The sequence below is a fragment of the Erpetoichthys calabaricus genome, chromosome 2, assembly GCF_900747795.2.
Source record: "Erpetoichthys calabaricus chromosome 2, fErpCal1.3, whole genome shotgun sequence".
Taxonomy (NCBI): domain Eukaryota; kingdom Metazoa; phylum Chordata; class Cladistia; order Polypteriformes; family Polypteridae; genus Erpetoichthys; species Erpetoichthys calabaricus.
The window spans coordinates 155,703,761-155,728,444 of record NC_041395.2 but is presented as its reverse complement, the minus strand read 5'-3'; the positions used below and the strand labels follow the sequence as shown (position 1 = coordinate 155,728,444).

The 24,684-nt window shown below is 38.3% G+C and overlaps 1 protein-coding gene across 3 annotated transcripts in view; it reads right to left on the bottom strand.

The window, feature by feature from the left end:
* Positions 1-24,684, bottom strand: part of dipk2ab (divergent protein kinase domain 2Ab) — a 102,089-nt gene that overhangs the window by 21,964 nt on the left and 55,441 nt on the right. For all 3 annotated transcript variants that reach the window (XM_028794688.2, XM_028794687.2, XM_028794686.2), the window contains exon 3: positions 15,745-16,048. In XM_028794688.2, coding sequence (XP_028650521.1) covers positions 15,745-16,048 — 304 coding nt within the window. The remainder of the gene's footprint in view (positions 1-15,744; positions 16,049-24,684) is intronic.

Here is a 24,684-nt window from a genome sequence, read left to right as displayed (position 1 = left end):
CGGACAACAATACAAATTTCCATACCGGATCGGTCGAGCCCCGGGTTAACAACGACCGCCAGCAGTACTGTTAGCCAACAGGGTGGAAATTGGGTTACTGTTGGCCGAAGAAGAAGGAGAAGAAGAGGGGGGAGACGTGTCCGGAGGCAGGAGGTGAGGAAGAAAGTAAAGAGAGTGGAACTGAGGGTAGGAACTTTGAATGTTGGCAGTATGACTGGTAAGGGGAGAGAGTTAGCAGATATGATGGAGAGAAGGAAGGCTGATATATTGTGCGTGCAAGAGACTCCGTGTATGACTGTATGTGTATGTGTACTTTTCTACTTTTATTTTTCTATTTTTATTTATTGATCACTCCTATCACTTTATTTTATGTGGATTTGTTCCCTGGAAACACTTACTTGTTACAACATGGGCATGGATTTTTATACGCCGAGACTCGTCTATTCAAGTACTCAACTTCGAGCGCTGAGAACAAATGCCAGTGCCAGTTTGGTTCCCTATTTACCCGACGAGGTAAGAAGAAGGCGGTATCGTGGCAGCAGAGCCGGCACTAAGCTAAAAATGAAGCGGCTTGCGAGAAAGTGGCGTTTTAAGCCTTCGGTGCCTTCTGTGATTCTGGGAAATGTGAACTCAATCTCAAATAAGATCGACGAACTGGCTGCGCTGGTAAAAAATGTCAGAACCTACAGAGAATGCAGTTTGTTGTGCTTTTGTGAAACGTGGCTAACTACCACCATCCCAGATTCTAACTTGGAGCTACCCGGGTTTAGCACAGTTAGAGCGGACAGAGATGCAAGTACCTGTGGGAAACACAAAGGAGGAGGACTCGCTCTCTATGTTAATACACGGTGGTGTAACTCTGGATATGTTAACGTCAAAGTTTCCACTTGCTGCAGGGACATCAAACTGTTGGCCGTAAGTTTGCGTCCCTATTACTTGCCCAGAGAGTTTGGACACGTCATTGTCGTCATCGTGTGCATTCCTCCTCAGGCGGACGTGGAGACAGCGAGTGACATCATCCATTCTGCTGTTGCTAAGTTACAAACGCAGCACCCTGAAGCGCTTGTACTAATCGCTGGAGACTTTAACCATGTGACGCTTGACGAAATATTACCTGCCTTCTCCCAGTATGTGGACTGTAACACCCGGGGAAATAAGACTATTGATTTACTGTATGCAAACGTTAAAGATGCATACAGCTCCACCCCGCTGCCTGCGCTTGGGAAAGCAGATCATAACCTGGTTCTGCTTCGGCCTCACTACAAACCAAAAGTGAGGGACCTACCTGCAACCACACGATCATTCAGGAAGTGGACCCCGGAGGCAGAGAAGGCTCTGAGAGAATGTTTTGGAACTACGGACTGGGATATCCTGCAGGGATCACATAGTGAGAATATTGAAGAAGTTGTTGACTGCACTACTGACTACATCAACTTCTGTATGGACATTGTAGTTCCAGTAAGAACTGTACGCTGCTATGCTAACAACAAGCCATGGATTACAAGTAACATCAAGGGCCTTTTGAACCAGAAGAAAAGGGCTTTCAAAGGCGGTGATCAGCATGAGCTCAAGCGCGTGCAGAAGGAACTCCGAGTCCAGCTCAGGGCAGCGGAGGAGCAGTACAGGAGAAAGCTGGAGAAGAAGTTGCAGAATAACAGCATGAAGGAAGTGTGGGATGGGATGAAGATCATCACTGGCTGCAGCTCGAAGCGGGGTACCACCATCGAGAGAGATGTGAAGAGAGCAAACCAAATGAACAACTTCTTTAACAGGTTTGACACCCCTAACCCACTCTCACTCTTACTCTCACCACGGAGTATTGCACCCTCCACAAATCCTTCTGCTGATACCAGCATAGGAGAGACATCCCCATCCATAATTACAATAGCGCAAGTGAGCAGAGAGCTGAGGAGACTTCGTGCCAGTAAAGCAGTGGGTCTAGATGGACTATCGCCACGACTGCTGAAGGTCTGTGCATTGGAGCTGGGGGGTCCTCTACAGCGCATCTTCAACCTGAGCCTGGAACAGGGGAGAGTCCAGAGGCTTTGGAAGACATCTTGCATCACCCCAGTCCCAAAGGCATCACGTCCTAGTGAGCTGAATGACTTCCGGCCTGTTGCTCTGACATCATATGTGATGAAGACCATGGAGAGGCTGCTGCTTCACAACCTGAGACCACAGGTTCAACACACCCTCGACCCTCTGCAGTTTGCATATCAGGAGAAGGTGGGAGCAGAGGATGCCATCATCTATATGCTACATCGATCCCTCTCCCACTTGGACAGAGGCAGTGGTGCTGTAAGAATTATGTTTCTAGACATCTCTAGTGCCTTCAACACAATCCAACCTCTGCTCCTTAGGGACAAGCTGACAGAGATGCGAGTAGATTCATACCTAGTGGCATGGATCGTGGACTATCTTAAAGAGAGACCTCAGTATGTGCATCTTGGGAATTGCACGTCTGACATTGTGGTCAGCAACACAGGAGCGCCACAACGGACTGTACTTTCTCCGGTCCTGTTCAGCCTATATACATCGGACTTCCAATACAACTCGGAGTCCTGCCACGTGCAAAAGTTCGCTAATGACACTGCTATCGTGGGCTGCATCAGGAGTGGGCAGGAGGAGGAGTATAGGGACCTAATCAATGAGTTTGTTAAATGGTGCGACTCAAACCACCTACACCTGAACACCAGCAAAACCAAGGAGCTGGTGGTGGATTTTAGGAGGCCCAGACTCCTCATGGACCCCGTGATCATCAGGGGTGACTGTGTGCAGATGGTGCAGACCTATAAATACCTGGGAGTGCAGCTGGATGATAAATTAGACTGGACTGCCAATACTGATGCTCTGTGTAAGAAAGGACAGAGCCGGTTATACTTCCTTAGAAGGCTGGCGTCCTTCAACATCTGTAATAAGATGCTGTAGATGTTCTATCAGACGGTTGTGGCGAGCGCCCTCTTCTATGCGGTGGTGTGCTGGGGAGGCAGCATTAAGAAGACAGACGCCTCACGCCTGGACAAACTGGTGAGGAAGACAGGCTCTATTGTTGGCATGGAGCTGGACAGTTTGACATCTGTGGCAGAGCGATGAGCGTTCAGCAGGCTCCTATCAATTATGGAAAATCCACTGCATCCACTAAACAGTGTCATCTCCAGACAGAAGAGCAGCTTCAGCGACAGACTGCTGTCACTGTCCTGCTCCACTGACAGACTGAGAAGATCGTTCCTCCCCCAAACTATGCGACTCATCAATTCCACCCTGGGGAGTAAACATTAACATTATACAAAGATATTGTCTGTTTTTTTACCTGCATTATTATCAATCTTTAATTTAATATTGTTTTATGTATCAGTAAGGTGCTGCTGGAGTATTTGAATTTCCCCTTGGGATTAATAAAGTATCTATCTATCTTTCTATCTATCTATCTAAATGAAAGGGGAGTAAGGCCAGGTGGATCGGAGATGGATTCAAATTGTTCTACCATGGTGTGGATGGGAGGAGAAATGGGGTAGGAGTTATTCTGAAGGAACAGTATGTCAAGAGTGTTTTGGAGGTGAAAAGAGTGTCAGGCAGAGTAATGATTATGAAGCTGGAAATTGGAGGTATGATGATGAATGTTGTTAGTGCATATGCACTGCAAGCTCGGCGTGCAATGAGTGAGAAAGAAGATTTTTGGAGTGAGTTGGATGAAGTGATGAACAGTGTACTCAAGGGACAGAAAGTGGTGATTGGAGCGGATTTCAATGGGCATGTTGGTGAAGGGAACAGAGAAGGCTAGGAGGTGATGGGTAGGTATGGTGTCAAGGAGAGGAATGAAGAAGGTCAGAGGATAGTGAATTTTGCCAAAAGGATGGACATGGCTGTGGTGAATACATATTTTAAGAAGAGGGAGGAACATAGGGTTACATACAAGAGTGGAGGAAGATGCACACAGGTAGATGACATCCTATGCAGAAGAGTTGATCTGAAGGAGACTGAAGACTGCAAAGTGGTGGCAGGGGAAAGTGTAGTTAAGCAGCATAGGATGGCGGTCTGTAGGATGACGTTGGAGATCAAGAAGAGTAAGAGAGTGAGGGCAGAGCCAAGGATCAAATGGTGGAAGCTGAAAAAGGAAGACTGCAAGGTTGAGTTTAGGGAGGAGGTTAGACAGGCACAGGGTGGCAGTTTAGAGTTACCAGACAGCTGGGAAACTACAGCAGATGTAGTAAGGGTGACAGCAAGTAGGGTGCTTGGCGTGACATCTGGAAAGAGGAAAAGGATACCTGGTGGTGGAATGAGGAAATACAGGAGAGTATACAGAGGAAGAGGATGGCAAAGAAGAAGTGGGATAGTCAGAGAGATGCAGAAAGTAGACAAGAGTATAAGGAGATAAGGCGCAAGGTGAAGAGAGGTGGTGAAGGCTAAAGAAAAGGGGTATGATGAGTTGTATGAGAGGTTGGACACTAAGGAGGGAGAAAAGGACCTGTACTGATTGGCTAGACAGAGGGACCAAGCTGGGAAAGATGTGCAGCAGATTCGAGTGATAAAGGATAAAAATGGAAACGTACTCACAAGCGAGGAGAGTGTGTTGAGCAGATGGAAAGAGTACTTTGAGAGGCTGATGAATGAAGAGAACAAGAAAAAGAAGAGGTTGGATGATGTGGAGATAGTGAATCAGGAAGTGCAATAGATTAGCAAGACGGAATGCAACTCCTTCTGGCTTTCTCTTAACTTCTCCATCAACATCCTCAGGGCAAACATTGCATCTGTGGTGCTCTTTCTTGGCATGAAACCATACTGCTGCTGACTAATCTTCACCTCACTTCTTAACCTAGCTTCCTACTATTCTTTCCCATAACTTCATGCTGTGGACCTGGAGAAAGCATATGACAGGGTGCCTCGAGAGGAGCAGTGGTATTGTATGAGGAAGTTGGGAGTGGCAGAGAAGTACATAAGAGTTGTACAGGATATGTACGAGGGAAGTGTGACAGTAGTGAGGTCTATGGTAGGAGTGACGGATGCATTCAAGTTGGAGGTGGGATTACATCTGGGATCGGCTCTGAGCCCTTTCTTATTTGCAAAGGTGATGGACAGGTTGACAGACGAGATTAGACAGGAGTCCCCATGGACTATGATGTTTGCTGATGACACTGTGATCTGTAGCGATAGTAGGGAGCAGGTTGAGGAGACCCTAGAGAGGTGGAGATATGCTCTAGAAAGGAAAGGAATGAAGGTCAGTAGGAACAAGACAGAATACTTGTGTGTAAATGAGAGGGAGGTCAGTGGAATGGTGAGGATGCAAGGAGTAGAGTTGGCAACGGTAGATGAGTTTAAATACTTGGGATTAACAGTAGAGTAATGGGGATTGTGAAAGAGAGGTGAAAAAGAGAGTGCAGGCAGGGTGGAATGGGTGGAGAAGAGTGTCAGGAGTGATTTGTGACAGACGGGTAACAGCAAGAGTGAAAGGGAAGGTCTACAGGACGGTAGTGAGACCAGCTATGTTAAATGGGTTGGAGACGGTGGCACTGACCAGAAAGCAGGAGACAAGGCTGGAGGTAGCAGAGTTAAAGATGCGAAGATTTACACTGGGTGTGACGAGGATGGATAGGATTAGAAATGAGTACATTAGAGGGTCAGTTCAAGTTGGACGGTTTGGAGACAAAGTCAGAGAGGCGAGATTGCGTTGGTTTGGACATGTGCAGAGGAGAGATGCTGGGTATATTGGGAGAAGGATGTTAAGGATAGAGCTGCCAGGGAAGAGGAAGACCTAAGAGAAGGTTTATAGATGTGATTAAATGTTTCCCTGCATAAGCGATACACAGAAATAGTTGCACTTGCCTGGTAAGAATGAGTACAAGTGAGTATGTCACATGGAAACAAAAAAAAAAATCCTGTAGGAAGGTTGTAGATCTCTCACTACAGAAAGTTCTATGTACAATGGTGCATGAATAACAGCAATATCTTCAATTAGTAATCTATGCTGTATGTTCAGGATTAAATAAATAAAAACAAATAGCAGCAGGGCTTCAATTCTGTGCACGTATGCAGAAATTGTGCTAATTGTGCTCCACTCCAATACTTTCTAAGATGGTCCGACTCTTCAGATGTCAAAAAAAAAATTTTTTTTCCCCCCCATACATAGCGTTTGATCACAGATGAGGATTAAGACTGGTACCAGAGCACTACATGACTCTTTTAGTCAGCCTCACTCAAGATCAGGGGCCTGGGTTTTATAAACTCTAAAGGCAGCTGTGTGTTGCACAAATCCATTCACTCACAATAAACAAACACGTTTATGGAGGAAATCTGTGACTTGATCATAACACTCAAACCCACTTGAGCATTTATTTCACAAACTCTAAAAACAGTGCCCAGTCTAAATATTTGAAAAGCATATATATGCAAATATAGGCAAATGTTTTCCTTTTCTATAAATCTATTTTGCACGATACTGTAAACCGCCAACTGTATAATAAAAAAGCCTGAAGCAAGCAAGTATTATCAATAGCTACAACAGCCTTTCCTGCAAGGTAATTAAAGAGATCAACAGAACCCCAATAAGAAACACATTATCAGTAAGGCTATACTTTCCTACCTCCTCCAATAGCTTTTGCTTATTTATGGCAAATAAAACTTCACCCCACTTTCCAAAAGTCAACTTCAATTACAGAGGACCAGACTGCTGTTCACGAACATTACTTAATGGCTTTGCACATACTTCCAATGTTCACTCTGTAGCTGGAAAATATCACGTGTGTTTTTACACATAAAATTTAGGGTTATTCTGTATTCTTTTACTTATTTACATTTTCAACATGATTTTGGTCACATTATTGTGCTGCCATTTTGATTAAGGTTTTTTCACAGGTAGCTCCATTTCATGTTTTTTTTTGCAGACACCATGATATTGTTTGTGGTTATGATGTCTGATGCTTGTCAAGTGATCAAGGGTGTTGAGAAGAGTGATATCTTCACACTATGTCTATTTAAGATGGGAACATTGAAAGCTTAATATCCTGGCTTTGGATCATTCTTATACTAAATTGTATTAGATTTAAGGTAAGAAATATTTAAACCAAGGACTACTTTCCAGATACTGTTTTGAAATTTATGATTGTTTTTCTCATTTCCCTCTATGTATTAGACCTCAGCCTGGCTTTTAACTTCTTGACCATTAATTTGTAAAGGGAAATTAAATAAAAGGTATAAGGCTGCTGTCAGCACAGACTCATAGAAAGGCACAACTTTCAGCCTTACCTTTATCTTCAAACCAGTGAAGAGCAAACAGATGAACACAAGAAGTTAACCATGATTATTAGAAATTTTCTTACCACCTAATGCAAAAGCAATCTGGCTCTTGTTGGTATGTGGTTTTATCTACTTTTTCATTTTCCCTATAGCAACATAGTAACTAATACCATAAATGAATTTTCATCTGGCAGGTATGAAAGCAGATTTTCTTTAAAGCAAGAATAATGGAAAGACACACAGGATCACTCAATGCCTACTCCTGGTATTTACTGTGGTAAGACTTTAATACCTCACAATCAAACCAGATTCTCTTGACAACCCACCAACAGCAGTAATGTTATTCTGATGAACTTTAAATGCATAGTGTAAAAGACAAACTATTTTTTACACTAAATATAATGATTATTATGTTCATTATTTGTTAAACACTAAAATAGGCAGTGTTACTACAAGTACACTAGACTACATAAACATTAAATATTAAATGCAGTGGTTTGCAATGATTAAAAGAAAATTTACATTTCATAATTTTTGTTAGATTGTAATCTTCAAGGATTTACATACAATACCAATGAATTTTCTTGGGGAGAATTAAATACTGCTTAGTTTGACTATTTTAAATTATTTTAAATCAGCATTAAAATATTACAGGTAAGCTATAAATTAGAAGCTATCTATCCTTGACTTGCACCCAGTAAAAATCAGAAAGGCTATGTAATCATTTTGAAGGTTGAAAAGCTTTGAATTTTTAATGCAAATACTTAATCTTGCACAAGGGACTCCAAAGGCAGTAGTTACTACAAATTTGGAGTGCACTGTATCCAACTGCTGTCAAAATTTCTCCATTGAGAAAAATAAATAATTGTATTTCTCCTGAGGGGATAAGATTGCCCGCTTTGTGCAAAGGATTTTCAGAAAAAAGTGAGCCTCTCTAGTTTATTTACAAGCAAATTATATACGGATAGCTATTTACATATGCTGAAAAATTCAAATGGAGCCAAAAAGAAAAGAAAAACAAACTACCAGCTCATAAAAATATTTTCTTGCTATTTGTTGTAAGTTTAGATCTGGCAAAAGCCTGATGATTGGTGTTTATGTCTGCCCTGTGCATCCAATACTGAACTCAAGATTAGAACATGCTTATGCCAGTTACTTCCACACTGACATTAAATGGGGAGGCAATATAAATGGAGATAACACATTTTCATATTATACTTGTTTAGTTATGTACTTATAGTTTATAGTTCTTCAATTCTGGACTATTAGTGTACCATGTTAGCATTTAGACAAGTACTCAAAGAAAATGAAGCATGCTTATGAAAATCATTTCCACTTGGCAAACTACTTTCTCGTCTCTAGCTTTCCTCACATTATAAGATTAACAACAAGGTCACCCAAATACTCCTGTTCTATGGTAAATGACTATTCAATCTGGTCAGAAAATACAGGTCTAACTATTCTATTTCCTAAAGCTATTTACAGTGCTCGTAATAATTATTAGGAATGAAGGCAAAGTATGAAGCTTCTTAATACAATTATTTTAAAAGAAATCTTTTATTCCGTATAAACACAATATGAATATTTTTTAAAAATACAAATATGAAGAAGGGCGGCATGAGTTTCCTCTGGTTTCCGCCCAAAGAGATGCAGGTTAGGCAGACTGGCAATCCTAAATGGGACCGTGTGGGTGTTTGTCCTATGATGGCACCCTGTCTAGAGTTTGTTCCTGCCTTGCACCATATGCTAGCTAGGATAGGCTCCAGCAGCCCCCATGACACTGTTCAGGACAAAACGGTTTAAAAAATGACTGATATATGTAAAGATTATGTGTGTTTGTGCATATTACTACACATGCACACACTGTGCTTATACAGACACACATGCTTTATGTATTTAGGAATGTATATTTTTTTTTCTTTCACCATTTCGTCCAGCTATTTAAGGAAAAAAAATCCTTCAAGCCGTTTATAAAAACAAAGAAAAAGACACAGCACCGTACAAAAAAAAAAAAAAAAAACACGTTTTAGAAGACAAGAGACTGATCCTTTAAGAGGCTGAAAGGATAAAACAACAAAAGTTTCTCACCTACAGTAGCTACTAAAAGAAACTTTATCATGTACATATCAAAAACATTTACCCCTGCTATTTTCAAACCTACAGTAATTATCAGTAGATATCTATAAAAATCCACCTTCAAGCAACATAAGGGTCTTAAAAAGCGACACACCCCTGTTGCTATATGACCAGCTAATCCAATGTACCTTACTTTAAGACGTGGTCAACCTTGTCAGGGTGGCAGTTTAAGACTGGCAGTGCATAGAACACGGTCCTTCTGTCCTATTGCCAAATGTTTTGCTTAGCTAAAGCTAAGAAAAATGAAATTCTGCATACTAAAAAAAAAAAATGTATACAAAAAAATGTTTTATTGACATGAGAAATGACCTGCTGAGTAAAAAGATGCAGAGATGAAAGTAACATTTTGATTTCATATTATATAGTCCATATTTTAACTCTGAAATATTTGGTAAACTATAGCTTCAGGTTTTTTACTTTTCCATAAAAAGATATGCTGTTTTGGACACTAATATGAATGCACGTTAATTCAGAATTATTTTTCTCCATTTTTTAAATTCAACAAAATGACACACTTCTGTCCATTTCTGAACACTTTTGCCTGTGAATTCTGGTGATCATTTATTAAGTTTGAAATATAGTGACAATAAAAATCTAATTTTAAACTGCTTATTTATTTAACAGACCACCTAAAGGTGCTTTAAATTAAACACAAAAATATTATTCATCCACCTATTCATTTTCTGAATCTGACTCTTCCAGGCAAACAACACACTAAGAACTAGTGCAATTTTGAAAATTTCAGATACTGACTTGCTGTCTTATCAATGCATAGACTGAAAATTGAACAATACCATATCTTTCAGTGTTTCACTCATCCATTTTCCCATATCTAACACAGGAAAAAGTACTGAAATTGGGTCTAAATTTCTGCTTACATTTTGACAAAGTCATATGTTTTAGACACTGTTGAACATTTAACCATTACCTAATGTGTGTTGTGTGTCTGTCAGTCTCTCTCTCTGTGTCACACATAACATGAGCAAATCAACCGAGAGAATCTCTCAGGCTTCAACTAAAATACTACAACTTTAGAACATTACTAATATTCAACAGTAAAATATTACTTGAGCACTTCTGTGTTTTTTTTTCTGTTCTTCTAAACCTGGAAATAACCTTCCAACTTCATTTTTTGACAATATTACAAATGAAAAAATGCTGGAAAATTAAAATATGTATTGTTGAAATTTTGATCTAAGCATTTTCTTTGTTTATGACAACAGATTTTTCTGCCTGGGTCATTATGTGTTTGCCTTTTAGAAAAATACTTTCAAATTACAGTAGTTGGCAGTATAAAAAGTATAACACATTTCACCAACTCCGTTTTAAAACTGTCAACCATTTGTGAATAATTGAAGTAATCAACAAATTATCCATGACAAAATGACAGGTCTATTTGAGGCATATCTCAAAAAATCCTGCACATCCTGTAATTAACAAACATATATCCTATATGTAATTATAACAAGTGAAAATCAATGCTGATTTGAAATTTGTAACTGTGACACAGTGAACACAGATGTACTGCCAATTGCAGAGTCCAATATTTGGAGAAAGCTGGCTGGTACCCTGGACCAGAATTCTTTCCACTGTAGACACTTACATGAGGATAGTATCATCTGGCACTTAGCAATATAATTTGCTCCAACACCCACATTTAAAGCAAAATATTAACAGTGCATCAAGAGATTGGTATTAATAGACAGGCAAGAATATGTTGCCACTACATGTACACCATGTGCTATGGCATTAATCACCTTGAATTTCCCACTTTTTTTTTGGTTTGGTGCATGTTATGGTACTAATCAAGAATGTCATATGGTTTAGCAAATCTTTAACCTGTTTATGTGTTATTTTCCCATGGATAAAAAAAATCAATATGGCACTGCTCAACTGTTTTAGACTGGAAATCCTAGACTTGGTTAAGACTGGGGCTCTTCTAATGCTAATAACATATGTCTTATTGATGGAAACAACTTTACTGTCAAAAGTTCAGAGGTGTGTCATCATAAGTCAGCTTCAAATATACTCTGGCTGTTCTTTTCATGTTGCCACTGCCTCCTTGGAATAAAGGATGTATGTCAAGCCAGAGCTTCATTTTTAACGCATTATGAGTTCAGCTGATGAGGAAAGAAAGCCTCCTGGGTCATGATGCAGATGGCAAAAGACAGGATTTAGTAGGCATGACTTCCAAGAAAAATGCTAAACACTTTGATTAACGGCAGTTAATTTAAGGATACCTAGATGTAGGTGGAGAAACTGTTGAATGAGGAAAATGAAAGGGATAATGAGGTTTCCCGTAAGACAATAGGACTGAGCTTCAAGCACTTGAAAGTGGAGGTTGCAAAAGCACTGAAAATTTAGGTAAACTAGTGGATCTAACTAAATAGGTGATGGAAATGTTAAAGCAGCAGCAGGTCCTGGAGTTGAATGGTTTACAAACTTGTGCAACATAATTTTGTGTGAAGGGAAGATTCCTTTAGGGATATGAGGCATGTAGAAGAGGGTATATGGTTGTGTGGTAAAGGTGTTGTGAGAAATGTATGGCTTGATGGAAGTGGAAGCATAAAAAATGTACTGATTTGAAGAGAATAGACTGCAAGAGTGACCACTTTTTGTTGCAGTATGCTGAAACAGTAAGTATACATCTAGAAATCAGCAAAAGAGTTCTTGTGGAGTGCAGATGTAGGTGCAAACACAGCAATGATAATGAAGGTAAAAGTTGCATGGAAGAAATTCTGATAGCTGTACTACATTCTGACTTAAAAGGTATCTTTATGGCATTGAGTGGTAATACTCATGAATGCTAGTAAGAAATAGTGTGCTCTATGGAAGTGAGACATGGCCATTTGAAAGTGGAACATGAAACCATGCTGGAAAGAACAGAGATAAGAACAATAAGATGGATGTGTAGATTCTCAAGTAATAATGGGAAGATGAATAGTGAGTTATAATAACGAGTTGATGGGGAGGTTATAGGTGTTGTGCTGAAGACAAACAGATGCATGTAAAGTGAAAGACCAAGGATAACTGCCTGAAGAGGTGCACCATGATAGAGGTGGAAGAGATGAGCAAAGGCGGAGACATAGTGGAAAGTGGTGTCAGTTGATTTAAAAAACACTAATTATCATGGAGAGGTTATAGGTGTTGTGCTGAAGACAAACAGATGCATGTAAAGTGAAAGACCAAGGATAACTGCCTGAAGAGGTGCACCATGATAGAGGTGGAAGAGATGAGCAAAGACGGAGACATAGTGGAAAGTGGTGTCAGTTGATTTAAAAAACACTAATTATCATGGAGAATAGAGGAAAAAGACCTTAGGGCACCCAGCTAACATGGATAAATCTGCATAACAGCCATTAAATGATATTGATGCAGGACTATTACAATATTTTACTACTGCCTTCTCAAGCTCTTAAGCTTAAGAAAAAGTATTATCCAAGTTGCAGAATCAAATTATTCCAATATATAATATAGACTTATTTCAAAGTTATTTGTGTATGTTGCAATAAACCCACAAAACAATCAAAAGCAATAGTATTTTTATATACCCAAGGGTGTCTTCTTTCAAATAAATCATAAGTTTCCATGTTGTCTCCTCTCTTTAATTAGTAAGATTATAGTAGGATATGATTTGCTCACATATAAGCCAAGCAGTGTACCAAAGATGAGTGAATCAGATTTTTATCAAATATCCCACCTATGTCGAGCCACATACAAGGATCAGAGCATTAAAATGACTTAGTTGTCTATGACTGGTCATTTACACTACATGTTACAGCTATGAGTAAAACTCAAGAAATAAATTGGGTGTGCGATAGCTTTTGTTTATGTATCGTTATGCACAAGTGTCTGTGGGAGTGCATGGGAAACTATTGGTTGATGTGGATTAAAACTTGAAGTTTTTTACTAGGAAAATGTCGTCTTCTTCTTCAAAAAAAAAAAAAAAACTTCACAATTTTGACAATATTCAGAACACCACATTTGCTGAAGGACTTGAAGCTAAACTTGATTTGTAAGTAGTACATATACTATAACTATGAAGCATTGCGGTGTGGAGTTTTACAGTTAATGCCTCATGTGTTCAGTTCCCTATATTAGTTTTCTGAGCAGTGTTCTTTGAATCTCAATTTAGAGTATCAGCAACATTTCTTGGCATACCAGGGACTACTGTTACGCTGTACCTGCACCTCTCGAAGTCTCATGTGAGGTCGACCCCTTCAATTGAATGTCACTATATAATGCCACTTGGTTGCAAGCACATGAGAGGGGTAAAAAAAACCCTTTTCAGCTACTGACTTGTTCACGGTCAGTATAACCTATGACTCCAAATTTAAAGAAACCTAGTCTGGTGTTTGTGAGAATCCCCATATATGCCTGTGTACACCAGCAAGTTTCTGGTGGCTGGGTGCCCCACATAGTCCCGTTAGACTGAGCCCAAAAATTGTTAATGGAATGACTGTGTTAATTCACTAGTCACAATGTGAAGGGTAAGGTAACGGGTAATAGTGGGATGTTAATACATTTTAAAAACAAATGTTTTAAAGTAATATTTTGTGATTACAAAAATGTATAAAAATTTGATTTTTTTTTTTTACTCAAAATCAAATAGTACATTTGCAAAGAAAGTCTGCTTATTTAAATACTGTTCAGCTAAATGGAATTTCCTGTTTGACTAGATTAAGAAAGGTGGAGCAAAGGCACTACAATGAAAAAAAGAACAGAAAAATGAAGAAGAGAAAGGTCATTGGTACTATTAGGGCAATAACCAATTAAAAAAACTTTGGATAGCTTACTAAGAAGAGGACATAAGTACATCTTCCCTCCTGCTGAAAGAAGAAGACGTGGAGAGAGGAAGAGAGAGACAAAAAATAAACAAGGGTCTCATTTGAAGAACTGCAGTGTTTAGTCTTGTGTCCAACTCAGCAATTAGACATTCACGCTAACAGACCATACAGAAAGACTGGCAAAGGAAATCTCTTACTGACAATATGGAACAACCCCAAATCAGCGCGTTTATGAGCTGGGGGGCTGAACGCACACTAAGGAGATGCGGTCGGATCAGCTGCTGGCTTGCTGCTGCTGCCGACCTGCGTGTTCTGCTTGTCGCGCTGTGCATCGATCATTTAAAAGCCTGTACAACAAATGTCCTTTGTCTCACTGCCTGGTCTCGCTGGACGTTAAAGCGTCTCAGAGAAAATCACGTATCGTCTCCTTCCACGCCTTCCAAGATTTTGTTTTATAATAGAGATATAACAGCCTTTCTTCCTTTTCCCAACTTTCTAGTATAAATATAGCTCTTTATCTGTGTCTTTCTCAGTTTCAGTTGCCTTTTGTTTAAATGTATGAAGGGTGCCAATAATTCTTTGAAGATATTCTATCCTGTTAGGAAGTCCTAAAATAAAAATCCTTATCCAGAAGAAATTCCCATGATTTCAACATATTTGTTTCCGACTAAAAACTTGCACTTTTTAAAATCTTTGAAATAGTAGAGGTTCTTCTGCACATGTGAATGTAAAAAAAAAAAAAAAAACACATTGTCTTCTACAGCTTCTTTTTCAGTAGTGCAGATATTTGTATGTTTAGTGCATTGTCACATTTAATGAAACACGCTTTGAGCTGCTCCAGCTAATCAAATTAATCAACTGGTTTAGAAGGTTAAGATAATCTTTGTGTAGTATGCACATTCTTTCCATGTTCACCAATGTTTCCCAAGATACTCCCATTCATTCCCCTATTTCTTAGCTTAATTTGCAGGTTTTAACTGGACTGGTGCAAGTGTGTGAGGCTTTGTGCCACACTGCTAATAACAATGTTATCAAGAAATTGAATGTGATGCTGATGTATGATGTGAAGATCATTTAATGATAAAATGAGCTTCAGAAGTGTAAAGTAGCAGACAACATTTTATATATGAATACAAGCATTCAAAGTTAAATTCCGAAAAGATGAAAACATACATTTAAAGCCACTTTGTGCAAAGCAGGTCCATTTAATTGTTAACATGAGAGCAGGTTTCCTAAATCAACATTAAAAATAACAGCATTAAATCAACAACACCTTCTGTAGAAAAAGGTTGTGTTATGAAAGGGAAAAAAACTCACACGCACACACGCACCTGTGGAAAAAGTGATTTGAGATTATTTAACTATTTAGCTAAGAGTTCTAAATTAACCTTACCATGAAGGAAAGTATTTTATTTTTGGTATGAGGCTTAGAAATATATCTATAATGTTGTTCAAGAACCTCTGGAAATATGCCATTCACATAAAATTAAATTACATAACTAACAATACCTTTGATGCTCCAGAGCAATAATTTAAATTTCAGCTAATTTTGTTTAGTAATAAAATATCTAGTGTCCGAAGAGCTACTCACTTTGTTTGATTAATCTCTTGTCTGCCACCAAGACATTCTCTGCATCCACAACAATCACTTTGCCATCACGAGATCCAACTGCAAAATTGTCAAAGCTAACGTCAAGTAGGTAGAGGGCAAACTCAAAATCATTGTTTGTAAGCTGCTCTGCAATCTCCATTAGCTGCATGGCAAGATCTACCCGCTTCTCCCATGGAGCATTGAAAAAGGTCCAAAGCTCTTCTCCAACATAGTTTACTGCAACCATTCGCCCACAGGCTCCAAGATATTTTGCAAAAGGCCAGCCTTCATCAGATGGAAAACTCTGCCAAAAGAGAGAAAAAAAAAACCAAATTAAAGATAAACGGCATGCGGGATTTATGTGAACATATCATACTGAAGTAAAAATAAATATATGCATATATAAATGAATAGATGTTCTATATAAACAAAGGCTGGATTTGAAAAACAAACAATACACTGTACCATAGAGCAGAGTAAAAACAAATTCTAGATGAAAATTAGCTGGCTAACATTAGTACAATATTTACCAAACTGCAATCCACAAAAAGAAATTAAAGGGCCACAAAGAACACTGTTAACAGTAGGCAGGAGAACAACTGTGGTAACTGCATATGTTTAGTTAGGAACCAGACAAGGAGCCCATGTTTTATGTATTATTTACTTAGGGATACTGTGGTAATGACTAATTAATCATAGATATCAAGACCATGAATTCTTAAAGCTTTCATATATAATTTTGGCAAAATAAGCTTACTATCTAAATCAGACAATGAAAAACAAATTATTTATATTAGGGCAAATAAACTTGAATTTTTGAGGGTTAAAAATAATCCCGAAGTATGCCATTTGTTTAATAATATATACAGCATGTCTAATAAAATACTGTTAAATGAGTACGGGATGGCCTATAACACCGCTCAAAACTACAGTCCGTTTAAAAAAATATTTTAACCATAATATGTGATTTAATTCCTCTTTTAGTACTTGAAATGGCCAAGAGGTTAAGAAATATTTCAAATGAACAATTTAAAATTGAGGAATTTTTAAGTAACTTTTTATCATAGCCTTTATTTACATAATCTGATGACCTCAGGCATGTACTGTGCAATACCCAGTGGACCCAGAGTTCTACGACAATCTTTGACAAGGTCAAACAAATCTGGTTTTGTCTTAAATTGTGAGGGTGGGATCATGCATATTAGAGTTAACAAGCAAGATGTGCTCAGCAGGAGGTACAATGCATACCATACAACAACAACCAAAAAAAAAGGTCTCCCCCTTCACAGTACAAAGAGAAGATAGGCACGTCTGTCTTATGTCTCATATTTGTTCTAACACGACTGAATAGAACAAGGAAAACAAATCAGGCCGAGATTGTGGTAAAACTCATCATACCTGGAAACTATTCATATAGTCACCAGCACTGACAGGTGCCCATTAATTGGCTGTAAAGTGGTGGTAAGCTTGAGATACTCTAATTCTGAAACTGCCAAAAAGTTGCTAAAGCTGTGTAATCAGACACCTTGAAAGTGATGAGATTCAGCAAATACAGTTGTTTTTAGTAACATTTTTTTTATTAAAGAAACTGGGTAAATAAGCACACGAGAAAAGCCTCAGACATCGATAACAGAAAAAAGGAAAAGTCACTGACCCAATAGCACCCTGTAAACCCCCGACAATGAAAACATACTGTACATTACATGCTACAGACTATGCACACAAGAAACATGGATGCAGTTGTCAACTGAGTAACCTTATGATCAGAGGATAAAAACTAAGGAAGAAGAAAAGTGACTGTAAAAGATAGCTGAAGCTAACAATAATATTGTTTGTATTTCTAAAGCAGTGTGCATTACATATGTCCTGATCATAGGTAGCTACTGTATGTACCAATAATACTATAAGCAGACTTCACAATTGTGTGTAGTGTATTTGTAGTCCCAAGTTTAAAAAGTTGCATTACTGCAGCAAGTGAAGACAAACTTCAATGTGCATCTACAGTATAAAGGTTATAGGGCACAGATGGAGATGTGGTTTTCATCAGACATTCAAGGAAATAGACATAACCAAGATGTTTTGTGTACCACTACAGATTGTTCAGTGACAGTATCTGCCAAAAATTAAAGCTCCATATCACTGCATATTCATATATGAGGTCCTGGGTGCCTGCAAGCCATGTGCATCTTTCATCTCCCGGGAAATCAACAGTTATAACTAAGGATGGGTTAAGGACTTGAAGAAACAAAAAAATAATGGTGAAAAAAATTAAATAGTGCAAGTTGAGTGCACAAAACTCAAGCAGTGCCCAAAAATGTGCAGTGCATTCAGATCTTCAATAAATAATTCATAAAACAGTGAAGAGAGAAAAGAAAATCCAATAAATAAATACATTAGCTAAAACGAAGGATAAAACTGAAGCCAGAGTTGGCTTTTTCCTCTTGTTTCCAGTGCTCTCTCTATGTCATCTCCCTTGCTCTCCCACAGGGCCAAAATACAAATGAATGTGGTTCTCAAAACCAACCTTTAGTGCCTGGTGGGCTGGGACACATCTAGTGTAGCTTCATTGTCCTGCCACCCTCAGAAGCCCGGGAGCCCACAGTCTCTCCTCCTCCAACCATTCAGAAAGTTTGAGTCTCCTCAGAGCACTGTTACTCTTGCTCGACTGGGGGGCATTCCTGACTACTTCAACTCTTTCTGCACACACTGGCTTAACTGCTCAATTCTGCTCTTCTCTCTTTTCCATATTATTTCTTCCTTTTCCTTTCCTGCTCAGACCCTTAATACATTTTGTGAGTGTAGCTGCTCTCAATGATCAACAAAGCATCAATGAAAGATGGCTCTGCCGAATGCACTCACGGACATGAACAAGCAATCGGCTAAATCCCCCATTAAGCACTTCTTGGTCACATGTCTCTCTCACATAAATCCATACTCATGCATCCGAGTCTCACTATTCTTTAAATATATTGTACCCACTCTGGCCTGCCATTAACCCTTAATATGCTTCACCACATGATGAGAGAAACAAATTTTGCTAAAGTAATTTTTCAGCTTACCCTGCTAGCCAAATGGTTTGAAATAAAAGACAAATATTTTCAAGTCAGTAAGTAGATGAGTAACTTCAGATCCTCTTTCCATCTTCACTAAAGAGAACCGCATTTGAGAATTTCATTTTTTATATGGGAGAATTGCATTTAAGTCTTGTTAAACCCTGCAAGGTGGTAATTATACTTACTCTGTAGTCACTGGCAAACTTTATCTTGATGCCCAACAGTGAAACATCAACTCCAAAATAGGGATTTCTTAAGCAGTAACGACCAAAGGTTATCATCTATGCTCAAGGCACTGGGATCAAATGTTGTTTCATCATAAAGGCAATCTTATTCATTCAATTAGCAAAGTTAACAGCTGCAGTTAAGCAGGTTTTGTGATAACTCTGAAAAAACAGTTACAGAGCACCTGTATTACAAATCTGTTGCAGTTTCTTCCATAATTGCTGCTTTTAGGTTCTGCATGTTCTTACTCGCATATTGTGGTAACTATGGAGTATATGAAAATACTGTATTAGGGCTGGTAAATTTACAGAGTTTTCGATTCAATTAGATATTTAAGAAAAATCAATGCACAAAAGCCAGCATCATGAAAAACTTAATTGATTCTCTACAACTTCTTGTGAACGTTAAATCTCATGTGCTCTTTCCGAGCATATCAACTTCAACTACACACACTGCCTGGCGGGATGAGTGTGAAGAAAAGCAGACTGAAGAGCAAGAGTTTAGAATAGGTGGGGTTAGGAAATTATTTGGTTTTACCTGGGATGACAATTCAAGCAGTACAACATGTAAAGATAAAACACAATACTACATCGAAAGAGGCCACTCGAACATGCAAAGCCTGCAAGGTGTCCTCCCACGAAAAGTTCCATAAAGTGTTTGCTGTTCCGCTCTATACCATATGAGCAGACAAGCAGCAGGTGGATGGAGATAACAGCTAAAGTGACTTGCCATACTGTAAAATACACTTTTTGCAAACATAACTTGCATCCTAAGAACACTCATACTTTATCAATGGTCAAATAACAAAACCAACTAGTAATTTGTATCACACCATAAGCAAGGCTTCCACATTGTAAGTGCTTATCCATCCATTTTACATGCTGTCCACAACTGAAACATTACAAGCAGGAATAAAAACAGCAGCCTTCATAGGTTTCTTTTGTGTGAATTATTCAATATCTGTGTATGGGGTAAACTGCTTTACTGGCCATTTTACTTTCATTTTTAGTTTGTATTTTTGTTTAGCAGGTGAATTGAGTTTCCCAATTACAATAATGCAAAACGAATGAACTAAATGTTAAATATCCATTAACATTTATAAATACGTTGTATGTTGATCTTCAAATCTTATAAGATTATTGGAGGATGTCAAATATACAATCATATTAATTTGTGAGCAGAGGTTAGTAATAGGATAACACATTAATGAAATAAAAAAATCAACATGATTTTAGAATACCAGAATTTAACTGGGAAACATTTTTTTACTGTGTATTTGGATTGAAAGTGAAAGTAAAGATTCATTGGGAAGTTGAAATCCTGAGGAGGGCGGTGATATTTTGGAGTTAACGGAGCAGTTTCAAGTTTCCCCTTACAAATTCTTCCTTTTTGCTGAATGTGTAATGTACCAATCAATAACATATTGAAGGAACAGTGGATGCAAAATACAAGTTTTCCAACCACAAACACAACATTTCTTATGCTGGTGAATATAATAAAATAAATACCTTGCATGCATTATACAAATTGTTACAGTCAAAGCTAATTTGGAACCAATACAAATAATGTAAATCATAAAACAATATAGGTATTCTTACCTGGCCGGTACACCTCCATAACGGAAGGACCTTGCACAGGGCAATACCTCCCACAAAATGATAGAGGGCAGCCCCTCTGGCGAGCTACAGTGCCACGGGTTTGGAGCATGGAAGCTCAACCCTGCTTGGGCACATGGCCACCATCAGGTGACGCATGGAAAATGGCTGAACCCTCCCTCTACAGGGCTGCTAACACACCTGGAACTGCAGCCAGAAGGAGATTCTGGAATACCTGGAGAACTTATGGATGCAAGTCGTGATAAGGTGGATAAAGCTTGTGGAAGGAGGAGTGGAGAACTAAGAGAGAGAGAGGAAGAAAAAGGACTGGGTATTTAATATTTGGTGATTTGGAGCAAGACAAAAAAGTGTTCCCCACAGCTAAATAAAGGGGTGTTGTGTGCTGAACTTGGCCTCTGTGTCTGGGGTTTGGGGAGCTATATGCCCCCTGGTTACCACAATACATATGCAAATGTATTATGATCAGTGATCAGCACTGTAATGACTCATGAGATGTGCCTTTCTTTATATAAAAACAGTCAAACAGAAAAAGAGAAAGAGTGAGAGAGAGCAAAATTCATTGACTGTCAGAAAGAGATGCCAGCAAGGCAGGCAATACTTGGTTTGAAAGCTTAAAAATAAGTAGAGGAAGAGTTTAAAACAAAAATGGTTGGAAAAATAAACACACATTATTTAAGCTGTTTCTTTGAGGACAGCTATCAATGAAATTGTTACATTTTGAAGAGAAAATCAGTTTCCATTGCTAATATTTCATTTTATTATTTTGAGGAAATACCAGGTTTTGGACTCTGTATAGAAAATTACATATATACTTCTCTGTATGGTCCTGATCTTCAATCTTTATTGTGATATGAGAACAATCACAGTATCAATTTTAGCCCATATTGTCCAGCCGTATATTGTACTGACACAGAATTTGCCAATTGTGCCTACTGAAATTATGATTTTTGCATGACACAGTGTCATATAGTTAAATATGCTGACAAGTATAATTCACACATTTTTGGCTGGTTTAATTTTAGGTCACTTGTCACACTTGCATTTATGAATGTCAGCTTAATTTATCCTATGACAGCAGAGTGTAAGTGTCATCTCCAAACTAAAGTGCCTAAATTATAGCTAAAACATGTTAATTAGCAAGCAAACAGAAAACATTCTCCTTAGTCACACACTAAAGAATAATGACTTATGTCCACAGTTTCATTCTTCTTTAAAAATGGTTTTAAAAAGAAAAAAAAAAAAAAAAAACAACACACAGTTTCACATTTATCAAAATTTAGCTTCCAGCCTTAAAAAGAACATTTCCAGCTATCTGCATATAATAATAAATAATAATAATTCATTACATTTATATAGCGCTTTTCTCAGTACTCAAAGCGCTATCCACACAGGAAGGATGGATCCTAATGGGCTGTTCTGTTATACTGCTTATAATAGTGGATTTACCTAAAAATTAATACACTGACTAACTAAAAAAGTCATTTGACATTTTTTTTTAATAAAAACACCACAATATTATGGTAAAATTAAAAATTCTGATGGTTTTGGTAGCTCCCAATACAATACATTTGCATTTTCTTCTTAGATGGAAAGTTTTGTTAAGCAATAACAAAGGTAATAATGATTAATTGTACAGACAAGCATACTGTACCTTTAATCTACTGAAGCTATATTTTTTTTAACACTCTGCTACTCAAATGGACTCGACAGCAGGCATTCATTTCCCTTGAACTGATAAAAGTACAGTTTTCACTGATCCACCCAGCAAACCAAGCAAATACTGCACAAACCATAATTTTGCCTTTTTGTACTAGTTTTTATTTTTATATTACTTCTGATTTTAACTTTTAGTTTTAATTTAGTTTTACTTAACCTTCATGTCAAATTTTAGTTTTAGTTATTATTTTACAAACACTTTTTTATATATTATTTTAGTTTCAGTATTAGCTTTAGTAATTGTGGAATGGTTAAAGGGATGGTATGGAAGTTATTTTTGTATCACAAAGACAGAACTGTAGACTGAATAGGTTTAGAAATAATATTTGTTTAATGTCAATAGATACCGTACACAGTTATTTCCTGTTAAAAATAAAGCAAAAATAAAAATCATACTGATACTGAATATGAATAAGTTTAAAAAGGACGCTTACATTCTGTGATCATCCGAGTGGAACAATGTGCACTTTTCCATGTAAATTATCAATCCAAAATGAAATTGCATAAAGCAAACAAATAACTTCTTGAACCATTGGACAATTTACTATAGTCTGAGCACAGCACTGACACACTGTTCGTATGCTTCAGTTGTACATCTTTCTGTTAATTTTCAAGAAAACGTTGTGCTCCAGAGAAGTGGCCATTCTGTTTTGCAATCCAGATGGCAACTGCCCACAAGCTGAGAATACGTGTTCAACAAATGCTTGTAAGGCAAGTGCACGTGCAGGATCCAACGCCACAGGGGTACGTTTTACATAGCCACTCTGTCTTGCCAGACCTGAACAGGTGTGCCAGTTAAAACACCCTGCCTAATTTCCTTCAGATATTTCTGCATTTCAAGTGGAGCACTTCAGATTGTGAAGGCTGGTTTTTGGGGATTAAGCTCATTTTTATTGCTAAGAACTTCTATTTCTGAAGGATTGTATTTGCTGAAACTGCTATAATCTGTGTAGCCTCATCTTGTTGTGCTGCTATGATATGATTGTGTGTTCTGCCTCCTGCCTCATCAGTCAATACAAATAATTCTACTATATTTACTGTTCTTTGAAGATAAGGAGTGACCAGTCCATACAGGCAAATTAAGAGTTAATTTCAGTCAGTCAGTCATTTACCCCCGCTATATCCTAACACAGGGTCACGGGGGTCTGCTGGAGCCAACCCCAGCCAACATAGGGCGCAAGGCAGGAACAAATCCCGGGCAGGGCACCAGCCCACCAAAGGGCGCGCACACGCACACACACACACACCAAGCACACACACTAGGGACAATTTAGGATCGCCAAAGCACCTAACCTGCATGTCTTTGGACTGTGGGAGGAAACTGGAGCACCGGGAGGAACATGCAAACTCCACGCTGGGAGGACCCGGGAAGCGAACCCAGGTCTCCTTACTTCAAGGCAGCACCGCTACCACTGCGCCACCGTGCCACCCTAAGAGTTAATGGACCAATAAATTTTGATTCAGGTTTAGAAAAAAAAACAAAAATTAAATTACCAAAAACACCAAGGCTCCATGTTCCCATTTTAAGTTTTCCAATGACAAATATTTGTTCTGGTATGTGCACATTTTTCTCTTTAATGTTTAACCTCAGGATTTAAACCATTTGTAACAGTGACAAATATTTCAATACACCTGAAGCTGACAAGTAATTCATGCAAAACAAATTTTTCTATTGCTTCTTTCTTAAAACTCCCTTAAATTATTTAAGTACACCTATACTTCTAACTTTTGGAGTTTTTCCACAGTTTTCAATATATTTAACTGGCAGGCCAATTTATAGTAAATAAAACCTTCCATTATTCATATAGTTGCACACAATTAACATTATATCGTTATTCTATCAAACCAAACACCAATGTGATTTTTTTGTATAAACTTATTAGGATTGGCTCTTCCATACATAGACATTATTATATATGGATTTTTAATGTGACACAATCCTCATGACAAAAAGAGGAATCAAAAAAAGAAATCAATGTAACATATCATATATATGTATCTCAAATATAATAGTCTCCTTGCCTCTGTGCTTTCCGCAATAGGTCTACAGCTTTTTTACACTTTGTTCCATTGTCTGCCACTATTGTCATAGCCTTGTCCTCCGGTATGTCCCATTCAATCAATGTATGGTTCACAGCATTTGCCAAAACTTCTCCCATGGGCATACGACATGTAAACTTAAAGCACTAGGTTTGTTGGTGAGTGGTAAAAGCGTACCGAGATTCTCAAAAATGTAGCCAGACACTTTTTTACTCCTTCTGTCTACACAAAGGGTCACTTCCTGTGCTTGATTGACCATATCTTTGATATGCAGTGTTGCTGTATTCATT